Below are 17,333 nucleotides of genomic sequence, written 5' to 3' on the forward strand. Positions count from 1 at the left end.
ATCATTACTTAAAATTATTCAACTATCGAAATGTCCTTGCAAAATTGTTTTACATGCATTTGTAATTATCACCAGCATAATACTACAGCACAGCTACACAAATTTATACAAACACACCCATATGTACAGGTATCATATATAAACTTTGAGATCTATTACAAAAGTGTAATAATCAATTCTAATTCATAAGGTTTATGTCGTTATAAGCAAACATAATATTATATTTACGATGAAAATATTTTTAAGAACAAGTATTTTTCCTCTTTATCGCTGTTATAAATATAAAATAATATTATTGTTTATACTGCTGCATTTCCAGGTAAATATATTCTATGATTTTAACGTAAAATTAAGTTATGATTTAAGTACATAAAGGTAAATTTTCTGAATAAATAATTAAGAAGCTTCACGTTGATGACCAGTAAAAAAAATACACTTCCCAAAGTAAAAGCAAAAATTAATCGGTACCGGATGAAAAAAATCAATACGTTTAAAATACGCTCATTACTATTATTGCACAAGTCTAATGTTTAAACTGTTTTTATAAATGTCAAAAATTGTCTTCGAAATTTGTTTAAACATTTTTATATTACTTTGCTTCTTTCTTTTCCTGTTTAGCACCCGGTAATTACCGTTCAGATAATACTTCAGAGGATGATATGTATGAGTGTAAATGAAGTGTAGTCTTGTACAGTCTCAATTCGACAGTTCCTGAGATGTGTGGTTAATTGAATCCCGACCACCACAGAACACCGGTATCCACGATCTAGTATTCGAATCCGTATAAAAGTAATTTATTTATTTAGCCTTTACTAAGACTTGAACCCTGTAACACTCGACTTCCAATTCAGATGAATTAGAAAAACGCATTCACCACTAGACCAACCCGGTGGGTTCTGCATTACTTTTCTTGGTAGCAGATTTCTTAAATATCAAAGACAAGTACAGAATGCGCCACAATATGCAGTACTGGAGTTGTTATTCTGATGTTTATTTTCAAGGATGTTCGTCGAAGACTTCGTTTATATGATTACAAAACCCGATCGAGGACACGACCATAAATCTTATTTGTAGACGCAGTTACCAGACCTTCCCTTCCGTTGACATTACACTACCAGTACGACGAAATTTCTTAACAGTAGACAGCGTAACTGTGTTGCTCGGCGCCGCATTATTGTTCCGCCACTAATTTCAAACTCGGGCTGCCTTGAATGCCATTTCCGTACGAGCGTAAATAATACTCCACGATGAAAACTTTTCCTCCGTCATGAGACCCATTTTCAACTCCAACCTTAAAGTTCTACGTTCCCCGCACTCCTAACAACACATAATGCTGATGCAACAATACTGCGATGAACGGACATCCGCAAGAGAACTGCGCGAAATCCATTACTGTATATTTTGGCGCATTTCGTATATGAAAAGTGAAAAATATATTTATATGTATTAGCATAAAGTACAACATATATTTTTACAATTATCTATATAATTACGCCTTAAAATAATAATTGCACTAGTCAACAAAAATGATTTTTCGTGGATTTGGAATTGTACTAGGTGATTTTAATTAATTCTGGGGTGCTGAATACAAAGCTGTTAAAAGAATTTGTGTAATACGTCACGTTTTTTAGATACATAACGATTTAGTTACCGATAAAAGTATAATCACTCTGAAATCAATATTTAAAAAATATGATTTGTGTATATTCATTTAAAATTTGTTAAATCAACTTAATTTTTATTTATTCAAACAAAGATTTTAAAATAACAGTTTCTAAAGCTCTTCATCACTGGAAATGTTGTTAAAATTAACAGTTTAAATCAATGTCTTCCTTTAATTTTTAAAATATGTTAACAAACGTTTTCGTTTATATGATGTTTGTTCAGTTTCAAAAACCAACAATAGTCACCCACCCATCTTCCTTGGTATCAATGCTCCATTGTCAGAATATATTGATGAAAATGCCTCCTTGCTCAGAGTCCAAAGGTTTGGGAAAAAGTCTAGATGCGAATGAAGGAAATGAATTTTTAATGCCATTTGTAGTTTTCTAACAGCTTTTTAACCAAAAAACATAGTTTTCATCTTTCTGTTGCCCAAAAAAACACCAACAACATCTTTGAAGGACTTCCAAACATCTAGTTCACATTTTCTAAATTTATCGTCAAAAGTTGAGTCCGTAAGCAGTTTCTTGATTTGCAGACCGATAAATATACCCTTCTTGAGCTTACAGTCACTCGATTTAGGAAAACTTATTTTTAAATGATTAAAAACTGGTCCATTTTGTCTAGTGTTTTTAAAAAATATTCACGAGTGAGTTTTATGTGAAACAGCGGCAGTATGATTTTACCATTCTCAATTAATGATAAATGCTTTATATTTTTTTCACTGGCCACAAAGTTCTGCTGCAATAGCCAGTTCTTTACTTGGTAAAGACTTTTTGTATCACGCCTATCCAAAAGACAAAGAAAACAGCAATATTTCATAAACCAAGAAGTAACGCAACACCTTTAAGATCACTGTAAACTTGCCACTTATGCTGTTTGTATTTTATCGCTTCTGTTATTGATACCGTAGTTTCATATGTTTCTTTCTTATCGACTGCATGAGCTAATGTAGTGTGTGGCTGTTTCCATTATGCAATAAAACTACTTTCATGCTAACTTTAGAAGATTCAGTAAAAAGACGCCATTCTTTTGCTAAATTGTTATTTTATTTCTATTTTTTTTTTTTTTGTTTTTGTTAATTTCAGCAGCTTTATAAAAAGTCATAACAAAAAAAAAGTTGTTCTATAGTAATTTTTAAAAATAAGAAATGTTCATTTATTTTTAGTTTTTGTATCAGATCAGTTTAAAATATTTGTGAATTCTGAGCTATTTGGGCCAGTTTTTTGTTGTTTCAACATAACTTTTAATTTCCTTGATCAAATATTATGTACTCCACATAGTATAATATCTTTTGTATTCCTTTGCCGTTTTTATCTTTTACATTACCTTCTAAAACCAAAGTTTATTAAATCTGGTCACTTTATTTATGACCTATTAACTTTTTTTATATAAGATGACTTCTTTGTGTTCCATTTCACCTAAATATTTTCATTTATTGATACACCTAATATTAAAAATTCTTTGTAACAGGACATTTCAAAAACCTCTACTATTTATTCATCTGGATTTTCTTCTGTCATAGAGTGCAACATTCTTTCAAAGTGTTTTAAAGGGTTTCTTATTCCTAAATTTATGTTTGTTGACAGTTAGTTTCATTTCTTCAAAAAAGGTGTCTGCTTGTACCTATTTTATTATTTCACTTAAGTAATCAATCCATTTTAGTTTTATTACATAAATAATAAAATTCTGCTATTTTGATTATACAGTGTATTTCTATTCCTGTAATTGAACTAATTATCATTATAAGTTCTGTTTGCAATGTACCATAAAGGATGCAATTTGACTCAAATTATAAATATATTTAGACCATACATATGTTTAATCTTACAAACATTTAAATTGAAAAATTAAATAAATTGACTTAAAAGAAAAAATACATAGAAACACAGTGTAAAATTGTTTAAATTTACATTGAAATCAAATAAAATGCAATAAATTCATGATCTAAAAAGTGAGAAAATAAATAATTCCATAATGGAGAAATAAAAAAATATATATAAGATAAAGTATGATAAGACTATGAGATATATTCATAAGAGAAGACAACTGAATACTATTATGAATTTATACTGCCTTAGCATTCATTTAAACATTCACAGTTCTATATATGTAGATTGTTTAATGTTAAGCAGTATATTAATTTATTTTGTTGTATGCTATTCATTATAATAATATTTTAAATTTATTGATATTAGTGTGGATTATTTTTGTTTTTAAATTTGGTAATTTAAAATATATATTGTGTTTCACCCGTTTATCTATTTCTTTGATTAGATTACTATTTATTATTTGGACGTTAAAATGATTGGAGACTATGTTAGAAAATATACTGGAGTAATATGAAAATTGATGTTTGCAAACTGTTAATTTGGAAAGAAGCGGTATAAGTATTTGTTCCTGCTGAACGAGTATTGTACGGTGTATCTTTAAATTCAAAATCATTTATATATTTGTTTATGTGCAGTAGTACTTTCTTGACATATGCTTATCTAAAAGCAGGTACTTTAAATTCTTCAAATATGTGTGTATCGGGATATAACCTTGGTCAGTCAAGAGCTGCTGTAATTAAATATTTCTGGAGCATAAATATTTTATTAAGATGTGTGTCATATGTTCCTCCCCACATCTCAATTTGATATTGAAAAAGTGAGTGAGCATATGCAAAGTATGCTCAAGATCTTTAATTTTTTTTATTTTGTAAAAAGTATGAATAAGATAATTTTAGTTAATGTTAAAACCAACCAGGTTGGTCTAGTGGTGAACCCGTCTTCCCAAATCAGCTGATTTGGAAGTCAAGAATTCCAGCGTTCAAGACCTTCCAAAGACAGTTACTTTTTATATGGATTTGAATACTAGATCGTAGATACTAGTGTTCTTTGGTGGTTGGGTTTCAATTAACCACACATCTCAGGGATGGTTAAACTAAGACTGTACAAGACTACACTTCATTTACACTCATACATATGATGCTCATTCATCCGCTGAAATAATATCTGAACAGTAATACCCAGAGGCAAACAGGAAAAAGAAAGGTCAGGCATCTATGAAAAGTCTTGATGTTAAATACTGTACATGGACATTCCATTTCATATGATCGCCCAATATTATTCAGAGGTATTTTATTGACTTGACTTCGTCTATTGACTGACAACGGCAGTTATTGTTTATCGATTCACTGTTATTTACTGAACATGTATGTAGATTTAGTTGAAATTCACGAGGGCGTTTGCCAGTTTCTGTAGGTGAGAATGACATGTATTTCATCTTATTTAGTTTGAGCGCAAGAATATGGCTTTCAAACCAAGATTTTACCATAAGTAATCCATGTGTAGCACTCTTATATACTTCATCTCGCGTCTCTCTCGAAAAAAACCAAAGCTGTGTCATCAGTGAAAGATATTGTGGTACTGTTAGGAAGATCCAGTTTTAAAAGATCATTGACATATTAGAAAACGTATTGGCGAGAGAACCATACCTTGTGGTAGTCCGAAGTTTGAGGATTTTCTGTTTTCACTGACATTATTTAAAGTCAGAATTTGAGTTTTATCCTTAAGGTAGTTTTCAAACAGTTCATATACTGGTTCTCGTTCACCGCAGTTATTTAGATTATTTAATAAAATTTTGTGAGGAATTGTGTCAAATGCCTTACCTAAATCGAGCAATATTGCTATAGTATTATTTTTATTAACATTTTTGTTAATTATTCTAGTTAAATGTAAGACTGCATCTTTTGTTCATTTTCCATATTGAAAACCGTATTGATTTTTACGAATAAAATTCTTTTTATCAAGAAACTTTATTATTCGGTTTTTAGTATTTTTTCAATTATTTTGGAAAAGTTACTTAACAGACTTATAGATCTGTAATTTGCAGGGTTGATTTTATCACCCGATTTATGTACTGCGATTATTTTGGCTATTTTAAATTTAGTAGGGAAATATTCTTCAATAAAACATCTATCTATTTATTATGTGTTCAAGCTGTTATACTGTGTAGTTACTTATTTCTTTTAAGTAAGAAGCATTAAAGCTATCGATTCCAGGTGACGAGTTACTTTTTAATTTTTCTATTACATTTAATATTTCAGTAATATTTGTGGTTAAGAAACAGGCTGTTAATAGAGGGTGAGGTTAACAAAAGAGGCAGATTTCAGTTATTTGTATTTTTTAGTATCGCATTTGCATAATTTTCTGCTACATTTGTAAAGTATTTATTTAATTTATAGGATCAATTTTCGGTTGTGTAATTTCTTTTTTCGAATCTAATATTTCATTAAGACATTCCTACGTTTTCTTAATATTGTTTTTATTTAGCGGGAACTTATTATAAAAATAATCTATTTTTACTTTCTTTATTATATTGTTTAATGTGTTCCTATATTTCTTACAATAATCTTTTAGTTTTGTTTTAAAAGGTTGTTTTAATAATTTACAGTGCATTTTATCTCTCTTTCATAGTAGCAACCATGCTCGGAGTGATCCATTGTTTGTGGTTTATTTTTATGTGATATTTTAATAATCTGTTTATATTTATTTAAGTAGTCAGTAAGTTTACTAATAAAATTCGTCATAGCATCAGGGTAATTATTGCATACGTTGTTTCAGTTTTCTTTATCGAACTAGATTTAAGTTCATCATAATTTATTTTATCGATAATATTATCGATTGTTGTCTTATTTTTTAGAAAGTTTGTAAATTTCATATGAAAAGAACTAGTAATGGTCAGAGATAGTAGTATTAAGGATCGCTCTTATCATATCATTCTGCCCAACGGAACCAGTCTTAAATAAAATATGGTCGATTGCATTTTTTCATCGCTACAGTTTTGTTTATATATGATTTAAATGCATATAGTTGTATAATCCTAAGAAATTCATTTATCAGGTAATTATCAAGAATATTCAAATTCGTATCCCTTACTAAAATTATGTTATCATGCGTCTTTATATTCTGCAGATAGGCATATAAGCTAATCAGGCAAGAATGTATGTTTTGGGAAGGCTATCAATAAATAGCAATACGTTTATGGTTCCCGTTATCAATTCTAAAATTAATATCAGCTGAATTTGCATTTTCTAGCTCTACTTTCATTATCTCGTGTTAAATAGTTTTATTAATAAATAAATGTATACTGTCACTGTGAATTTATTATTTTGAGTGACCACTATAACCTAAACTGAAGTTAAATGTCATCACCGATCTAAGTTTCATTCAGCATTGTAACTTGGAACTTAACTTTACTATTAAGTAAAAAAAATCATCAACATTTTTTTCTGATATTTGTTATATTCATAGGAATTATATTTAGATCATATTTATGGTTAAAATAAATTGAAGATTAAAATTAAAAAAAAAAATCATATTTTCTGTTGTACATTAGCAGTCAAATCATCTAATTCATTATTGAAAGGCATAATAGAATAAGTAGTTAAACTAGTTAAAATCAATAGAAAGTCTGATAAGAAATTTAAAAAAACAATAGTAATAATAAAAAAATCTCTAAAATTACCCAATCCCTGTCGGTCTAAAATTAGTACCTGTAATCTGAATAATCAGTAAAATACGAAAAATATTAAATTTTCTGTTACCAATTAAAAAATTAACACCTACACAATTATAGTGAAACATTTCATCACCTACTGTCTTATTTTACTTTTACTTATTTTCAAACAGAATTCCTTTCTTAGCAATAAATCCATGTCATTCAGAATGTCTTATTACTAATTTTCTGTACCTATCAAATGTAGACATCATTGAACCTCAGCACTTCAAATTTTTCTCTTTGTGTAATTACCCCGCTCTCAAATTTTAAGATTAACAGTATTAAGTGTGTTCAGAAAAAGACTAAACTTGTGTAATAAAAAATTTATTAAAGGATTAAACTTTGTTTAGGTTTATAACAATCCCTCTATGTTGCTAACAATACACTGTTTTTTTATATTTTTGGGGATGTATCACATTTTCCTCCACTTGTTTGTAGCGTGAATATGACATTCATTCAAGGTTACTTCAATTCGCAAAAAAGAATAATTCTATGTTGCAGCCAAGTCTCGAGAGTGTAAGTCGGGTTTGGCACGATTTTTTTATTTTACTGGGTAATCATGTCATAAGAAATGACATGAGTCGATGCATTTTCCACTGGTTTTCAAATAGCTCAAGCTTCTCTCTGTCTACAGCATCCTTCAAAATGCTGTAGAAGTTATTGCTTACGTCAGACCATATGGAACAAATTGATAATGGACCAAATCCTTCAAGTGAAGAAACCCGTGAACATTACCTTCATGTTTGAAGGATTTTTTTTTGTTTTGGGCAATCCATTCCCCTACCTGCTTTGATGATTATCTTTGTTTCTACATCATGACCAGAAATCTGAGTCTCATCTGTTGTATGTTTTCAAAAGGTTTTTAACCGGCATGTCAAGAATGTCTTGACAGATATTAATACGATTCTCTTTCTGATTATTGGTCAGCACATGCGGCAGAAATTTTGTGGATTTGTGATGTGTGTTAGTATATATTTTTTTTTTTTTTTCTTGTCTTCAGTCATTTGACTGGTTTGATGCAGATCTCCAAGATTCCCTATCTAGTGCTAGTCGTTTCATTTCAGTATACCCTCTACATCCTACATCCCTAACAATTTGTTTTACATATTCCAAACGTGGCCTGCCTACACAATTTTTTCCTTCTACCTGACCTTCCAATATTAAAGCGACTATTCCAGGATGCCTTAGTATGTGGCCTATAAGTCTGTCTCTTCTTTTAACTATATTTTTCCAAATGCTTCTTTCTTCATCTATTTGTCGCAATACCTCTTCATTTGTCACTTTATCCACCCATCTGATTTTTAACATTCTCCTATAGCACCGCATTTCAAAAGCTTCTAATCTTTTCTTCTCAGATACTCCGATCGTCCAAGTTTCACTTCCATATAAAGCGACACTCCAAACATATACTTTCAAAAATCTTTTGCTGACATTTAAATTAATTTTTGATGTAAACAAATTATATTTCTTACTGAAGGCTCGTTTCGCTTGTGCTATTCGGCATTTTATATCGCTCCTGCTTCGTCCATCTTTAGTAATTCTACTTCCCAAATAACAAAATTCTTCTACCTCCATAATCTTTTCTCCTCTTATTTTCACATTTAGTGGTCCATCTTTGTTATTTCCACTACATTTCATTACTTTTGTTTTGTTCTTGTTTATTTTCATGCGATAGTTCTTGCGTAGGACTTCATCTATGCCGTTCATTGTTTCTTCTAAATCCTTTTTATTCTCGGCTAGAATTACTATATCATCAGCAAATCGTAGCATCTTTATCTTTTCACCTTGTACTGTTACTCCGAATCTAAATTGTTCTTTAACATCATTAACTGCTAGATCCATGTAAAGATTAAAAAGTAAAGGAGATAGGGAACATCCTTGTCGGACTCCCTTTCTTATTACGACTTCTTTCTTATGTTCTTCAATTATTACTGTTGCTATTTGGTTCCTGTAAGTTAAGTTAAGTTAAGTTAAGTTTTTATAAATAAAATAAAATAATAAAATTACCTGGTGCAATCCCCCTATGTCATTGTCTATTTCCTCATTGATTTTTCAGACGGTTGGAAGTCATAATCTAAATGAATTGCATTCATTGTATCGTCGTTTGTTAGTGGGAAAGGTTGTCCGAATCTAGGACCTTCATCTGTTGATCTTTTGTTTCCTTTAAAGTGATTGAACCGTATGTAGCATTATAAACTTATAGTCTTTCCAAAATTCTTGCTGAAGCATTTTAAATATCTCTTTGAAATTTAACCCGTTTTCTTTACTTTTTTTCATTTTCACGTAGTTAAAAATGCAAGAGGTTTATACTCATGTTTATTGTCATGCCACTTGAAAACTAATGATGATAGTTTGATACATATCAGACAGTGATGTATTTCTGAACATGATGCCGGCAGTCAGAACCATTTGTGGAACACACTCTGTGCACCGATTGACATGCTGTTAGAAATGTTTAACCTTTTTTTTTGAAGACACTATGAGATAATGCACTTAAATGCAACATTTATGACATAGCTGTTCATAAAAATATATAAAAAAATTTTTTAATTTGTTTTTGTACATTAAAAAATTTTGTAAATTAAAAAAAAATTACAGATTTAATGTTGTAAATTTTTTTTGTTTAACTTTTCCCGGAAAATTCATTACATTTTTTTAGGGATACAAGAATCTTCCATTTTTTAAACTTTGTTATGAAACTCTTCTATGTTTTTCTTTTTAAATTTTTTGGAATTTAATGTTGGAAAAATGTTAATCATCAGATTATTTATTAGCATAATCCATAAAATAGTTAACGTAACCGCTCTGAAAGGATTAATTTAATCAAAGTATTTCATATTGTCCGCTAAATTAATTTATAAGATATTTGTAAAATAAAAATTGATGTATAATGTTTTATTTATTTCAGATACAAAAATCAAGTGCATTATATATAAAAAATAGAGGACCATTTGCCAGAAATAAAAGTATTGTTATAGAAGACAATAGAGAAGATAATATGACAGTAGAAAATATTAATTTATTGATTTATGGTAGCGGTAAAAATCAAATCCAGAGTATAATAAAATTGCAAACTAATCTGAATCCAGATAAAATGAATATGAAAAACAACAGCCAACACAGGAAAATTAAAAATTATAATAAAAATAGTATGAATGAAGATGATTTTGATTATGAGTACGATGAAGATTATAATACTAGTACTGAAGAAAACTGGCATTTTCAAGAAATGGGTGTGTCAAGCGTGCTGTTTTTAATGGAGTTGTATGGTACAATTTATGGATTATCATATGGTATCTTTGCACAAATTAACTATTTTTTCCACGTAAATGTAATAAAGGATCGTGAACCCGAACATCTTGGCTCGTATAATAATAATATAACAATTGCTAATTCGTAGTAATATAAACTTTATATTCATAAAAATACATACAAATTTCAGCAAGAATGGAATGTGATAGTCTAAAGAAAGGAAATGTTCCATCAGTACCTGGATATAATAAAGAATCAATTAAAAATAGGCAAGGTTGTAACTAGAATTAATAGATAATACTATTTATTATTTACAGTACAGTCCCTACACTTGTTTTTGAGCTCTATAAGGAATTTGTTTCAAATAAAAACAAAGTAGTATATACTGCTGTATAGCTGATGACTAATTTTCTACCTGAGATGTGCTAAACCTTACCAAGTGTTTGAGTAAACATACTTGTATTCCCTAGTACTGCTACATTGGACAACAGGGTACAAGAGCTGGCACGGATATAGCAGCTATTCTTTGTTTTAATTTCAATTTTCTCCATTTTTTCTCAGTGGATAGTCATGGCAGCAGTATTTTGTATGACCAGATATACTTCCTAACAAATTTTTATTTCAGAGTGATGAAAAATTCCATGCCTACACCACAGTTTGCAGTGGTAGGCAGAGAAGTTAAATAAGGTGTAAAGTTTTTGTTAAAGGTAATCTTTTTATTAAATTTTAAATTATTTAAATTAAATTTTGTTAGATTGTAAATATATGAAACAGAATAATTTTTTTTATTGAGACTAGATAATCTCTTTTCAAAACAACAAATGAACCAAAGATAAAAAACCTTTTTTGTAAACTAAATTTACATTTTACTTATAATGCAGAAATAGTTCTGTTGATTAATTTGATGAAAAAATCGGTTAAGGAGGTGGGGGATATTATGAGTAAACCAATTTAATTTTCTTCAGAGGTATTTTAGAGAAAAATTTATTTGACCAAATCAGTTACCCACAATGCATAAATAAATAATCCAAAAAACTTTTTTTCAAAAGCCAACAACCTCTTAAAATTGAAAAATATATATTTTGTTCTTTTGCTTTATCCTCATTCAATTTAAATATTTTTCAAAAATGCAGGTTTATACTTCATACATAGAGAGTCAAAATCTGTTGTATGTCCACAACGCTTCCATTATATGCCCACAATGCTTAAACATTTTTCCGTAGATTTACTGTTAAGGAACAATTGCGAAAGGTTATAATGTAACCAAACTTAACCTACACTCACTCACTTTGCTCACTAGTCAAGGTTAGTGAGCGCAGGTTAAGTTTGGTTAGATTATATTTATAATTTTATAAATATAATAAGTTCATGTGTAACTAAAAAACATTGTTTAAAGAAGTATCTGTCTATAGAAAAATTTTAAGCGTTGTGAGCATGTAACGGATTTTGACCGCATAGAGCTATCAAAAAACATCTAAAATTCTTTTAAATTATAGACCTCAGACCTAAAATGTAGAAAAGTTTTTTAAAGATTTTCTTTTTCTTATTTTAATTTCTATTGAAGGGACTGTTAAATCTAGAAAAAACTACTTAAGCAAATATGTTAAGCGAAACCTGTATAAGAATATTTTTAGAAATTTTTTCTTAAAGTCTACTCCCTTTGTCTTAAAAGTATAATATTATTCTGTTTTTTTTTTGTCGTAATTCTTTCTAATTTTTATTATTAAAAGTTTTTTTTGTATTTTTCTTTATCACTTTAAGGACTATTAAAATTAAAATAGTTTTGGCTCCTATATTATATTCTGGACCCAACATGAGAAGCAATTTTTTCATTACTTTCATAAAAGTTATACTTTATTTTTTCAATATTTTTAAACAATTCTTTTTTTAAATTAATTTCCTCTTTCATCTAAACTCAGTATCCTTAATTATAAACAACCGAGTACTATTCTAGATAAATTAGTAATGCACTAGGCAAACATTTATTTATATACTTTTTTTAATTTATTTTTTTGTGGTTTAATAACCAGACATGTCGTTATTACTTTAAAAGTTCAAACAGTATAATGTCACATTAAGAATAAATTGAAAAACAATTTTTTAATTTTGAAAAAATGCTTTGTAAATGATGATTACATGTGAAAATCATACGTAGCAAATTTTACAAGCAACAGCATACTGGAGAATAAAAAAACATTATGAGAAGTTGTAAAAACATTTCACAAACTGAAGAATGATTAAAGCAATCAGCTATGCACATCTATCGCTTAGAAAATAAACTGATAAAAAAATAACCTCGTCAGCATAAATTCACCTACGATATAAGCAACGCATAAGAGTACTATATACATCAGAAAAATGCACCAACTTCCATATCAGTTTTATGGTCTTGCCCATATGTAGAACTTCTCAGAAGGTAGCATCCTGGAAATTGAAAGTAAAGAAGGCAATTGCCAAATCCATATTCAACGAACTGGTTCCTTTAATCATCAAATTTAAGTGTGCTTGGTACAGTTCACCTAATTCTGTTGGCATTTTTTAATGGATAATGACCATGAAGTTTATGTGACTTAAAGAAAAAACATTCAGTTAATATAATGAATTATGATAAAACACAATTACATTGCAAAGTTATAAATAAATGATTTGGTTTCAAATTAATTGAAATTTTTATCCAAAGGCCTTTTCAGTGGGGTTTTTGGCCACATTGTTGTAATGTTGTCTTAAAACTCCCTTATATATGTATTCAAATATTACAAGATTTATATTGTTTTTTACAAATATATGTGTTTATTAAATTTTGTGTTTTTGTAAATTTCTTATTGTTCCAAATGAGGTAATAATTTGATTTTGTATGTATGAAGTTTACTTGTGATTATTACCTCGGTGTGTGTTCCATTTCTGTGAGGTTATTTGAAACATTTGATTCTGTGCTGTGCTTGTATGCTGCTTTTTTCTGTGGGTAAATGTAAATCTAGTCTGTCTTATGTACTATTTAGTGGAACCACTGCTGTTTAAGAAAGAGGATATATATATATATATATATATATATATAGACTTGCAGTTTTAAACTTAACACATAAAAACCCAACATCACAATATAATAGAATAGTACAAAGTTTACAACACCTCAGTTTGAAAAAGCAATAGGATATATTAATCTAACAAACAACATAAATCAAATTAATTATTTAATTGCGTACGTAAGGATTCCTAAACTTTTAAAGATAGGCATACTTTATTAAGGTGCTAATAATTAGCTCTGAGTGACCTTTTGGAAGAATTGTTCCATTAATTTAAAAACGAGTTAGTCATTTTTAATTCTACTACATTACAGGAGCAATAATAGTTGTAACCATCTGCATAACATGTGAAGACATATCATTGCCAGATCATGATAGACAGAACATAATAGACAATTCTCCATCCATGGTTAACTAGAATATATACCCTCAATCCTAATTTCCCTTACTAATAAATTGTGCTTCACAAGAAATGGAATAGTCAATTTTTAAAACACTTACATTTACCGAAGTGTGACAAGTCTCATGTGGGTTTTCCTCTGTTCAAAGGAAAGCCCATGTTAGATTGTCAATGCATTTTCAACAGATGAGTGATAAAGTCTTTATGACATCTCACTACTAGAGTAGAGTGTACTTAGATTTCTTCCAAATAAGTTCACTTGAATTTTTGGAATATAATCTATTTACAGGCCGATTGGGTTTTATGCAATTAAGCTAATTACGCTGATAAACATAATTTTTGTTTCCTAACATGCAATACATGATTTTAATCAGTTTTATGATGATGAAAACGAAGATGGACTCAATCTTTCTATCACTCACCTTTTTTGAAAAAAATTAAAATTTTAATTAAAGGATTTTTTTTCATTTTTCAACGTATAGTTAGTATTTTAAGCTCCTATATTGTATTTTGTTAACTCATTCTTTATTGTTTAACTTTGTTAACATAATTTTTAAGCTACAAATAAACAGTACTAGACAAAGAATTAAATCATGTCATAGTCATTTATTAAGACATCATATCTAATACTGAAGAGTGAGCCTTCATGGACAAGATTAATCATGTCTGTGCAGGTCAAAACATGTAGCTGAAAATATAGCTGTGTTGTTTGTATTAAGCACTGGAGTTTTGTTCAGTTTATTGATGCACAATAAAACACTGATTCTAGGGAAAAATTGAATAAATGAAATATATTTCTGTACTTTTGCATAAAATTGTCAATTTTGATTTAAGAAAAAGAGATATATGAGTTTTTACATGTCTTAAGTTTGTTAACAGTGCAGTGTCATAACGCTTCAAAATTGTGTAAATGATGTGGATGCCTTTTGTTATGTATGTGGTGAGTTTACTGTAAAATCAAATATAAAAAACAGTACACCTTTAATTAAAAAAGTGTATCATTTGTACTTTCAGTGTAAAATTGGTGATCAGGATAATACTTGGGCTCCTCATAGTACGCACTAATTGTTCCGTACATTTAAGAGGATGGCTAAAAGGTATACGGAAGGCTTTGCCATTTGGTCTACTTATGGTTTGGCGTGAACCAAAGGATCATGTAACTGATTGTTACTTTTGTTTAACAAGTATGTCTGGAATTTCTAAAAAAATCTAAACATGCTGTAAAATATCCTTCATTGCAATCTGCAATCAAGCGTGAACTTCACAGTGAAATTATTCCAGTTCCTGAACCACCTGTGAATGAATGTTTTGAAAGCAGTGTTTTGAATCAAGTAGTACTGAAGAAGACTACAATGATTTTGATTTTGAATTGTCTTCCAATAAGCCACATCTTATATCACAAGGTGAATTAAATGACTTGGTTAGGGATTTAAATTTATCAAAAAATCAAACTGAACTGTTAGGATCAAGACTGCAAGGTTGGAATTTATTTCAAAAAAATACAAAAATTTCAGGCTTTCGAAGCCGACAAAAAGAACTTTCTCAGTACTTTATTGATGAAAATAATTTGATTTATTGCACAAATATTGATGAGCTTATGTTGCACTTAGGACAAGTTCATAAACCTGAGGACTGACACCTTTTCATAGATTCATCAAATCATAGTTTAAAAGTGGTTCTACTACACAATGGTAACAAATATCTTTCGATACCAATTGTTTATGGTATTAATTTGAAAGAGACTTATGGTATGATGAAAGACGTTCTTGTAAACATAAATTATAAAAAACTTAGTTGAAACATATGTGGTGGTTTGAAAGTTATAGCTATTTTATTAGGCATGCAGTTAGGCTGTACTAAGTAAATGTATTTTCTTTGCAAATGGTACAGACAAGAGGGATAAATATTATGTTACCAAAGAGTGGAAGAAACGAGACAGCTTAACTCCAAATGGGAAATTTATTCAATGTTATTCATGAACCCTTAGTTGAACTCAAAAAAAAATGTTTATCCCTCTCCATATTAAGCTAGGACTAATGAAAACTTTTGTAAAAACAAGGAAGAAGGATAGTCCTGGATTTTTGTACATCAGGCAGAAATTTCCAAATGTAAGTGAAGGAAAAATTAAAGAAGGAATATTTGTTGATCCTCAAACAAGAGAGTTGGTCAAAAGATGATGTATTTACTCGATGTTAAATAATGTAGAAAGTACAGCTTGGGCTTTATTTAAAGACGTTTGCAAAACTTTTCTTGGAAACAAAAATCCGACAATTACCATGATATTGTTAATCAACTTCTTACTTCATACAGAGCTATGGGATGTAATGTGTCCTTGAAAGTTTATTTCCTTCACTCACATCTGGATTTTTTCCCAGAGAACCTTGGAGAAGTGACAAACATAGTGAACGTTTCCACCAAGACATTTCAGTGATGGAAAGCCGCTACAAAGAGAAATGGAATACTAACATGCTAGCGAATTATTGTTGGACATTAATTCAGGATGTGCCTGAGGCTATTTATAAAAGAAAAGCATCAGCAAAATCATTTTAATACAGGTATGGCCATGCAAAATTATAAATTTTGCAGAGTTTAATTATATTTTCCCTTATTTTTTTTGAAGCGCAATTTATTTAAAACTAAGGGTGATAGAAAAATTTTATTTACTGATCTGTAATGTACGCAAAAAAGCAATTCAAGAAATGGTATCACATTTACAGAAACAATAAAAAATTTATTTTTTGTCTGTTAGTGTTATCGATTACAGTTATTTTAAAACATCAGTTGCAGTATTTCTTTTAGTGCATGTAATTTTCATGCATTGCAAATCCCCATCATCTGGTATTTGCATTCCCACTGTGCATTACAGGACCTGTAAGTTTTTGCCTCTTCTAATGCTACCTGCCAGTTATTGATAGAATTATTTGTGAATTTTATATTCAAATGGTGTGGTACCAGTTACCCAGGTCTGGTCGAATCGATCAGAATCTAAAATCAGAATTTAATCTTTAGAATTACCCAATATGGTGTAAAAAATACATGAACATAGATGAAAAATACATATGCCGTACAGAAGGGAAATCAAGGGAAGAATGGAATGCCTGACTGTATATGCTCACGCAGGACATATGTAACTGGTACCGCAACCAACATGTGAAAGAGATGATTTATATTCATATACTGCATCTAGAAAATCGGCTTTAGTTTAATATTTTCAGAAAGCTATGATATTTATACACTGTCTGCATTTTATAAGTTGAAATGTAATGTAGTGTCATATCTACCATAATTGATATTACCAGAGTTAATAAATTACAAAATATTTCAAAAAGAAATAATAACCTGCAATGCCGTCCTGAGGTGGAGCGGTAACATTTCTGTCTTTCATACAGAAGGTTCAGGATTCAAATTCTGGTCAAACTTAGCATTTTTCATATGGTATAAAATTTAACTAT

At 29.4% G+C, this 17,333-nt stretch overlaps 1 protein-coding gene across 1 annotated transcript; it reads left to right on the forward strand.

Moving 5' to 3' along the window:
• Positions 1 to 243: 243 nt before the first annotated feature.
• On the forward strand, positions 244 to 13,250 carry LOC142330187 (uncharacterized). Its single transcript, XM_075375302.1, has 2 exons — positions 244 to 319; positions 10,115 to 13,250. Exon 2 carries the CDS (start codon positions 10,205 to 10,207, stop codon positions 10,604 to 10,606), a length of 402 nt encoding a protein of 133 aa, XP_075231417.1. The 5' UTR covers positions 244 to 319; positions 10,115 to 10,204; the 3' UTR covers positions 10,607 to 13,250.
• The last annotated feature ends 4,083 nt before the right edge of the window (positions 13,251 to 17,333 follow it).

The sequence above is a fragment of the Lycorma delicatula genome, chromosome 9 (assembly GCF_047948215.1).
Source record: "Lycorma delicatula isolate Av1 chromosome 9, ASM4794821v1, whole genome shotgun sequence".
In the NCBI taxonomy this organism is placed as follows: domain Eukaryota; kingdom Metazoa; phylum Arthropoda; class Insecta; order Hemiptera; family Fulgoridae; genus Lycorma; species Lycorma delicatula.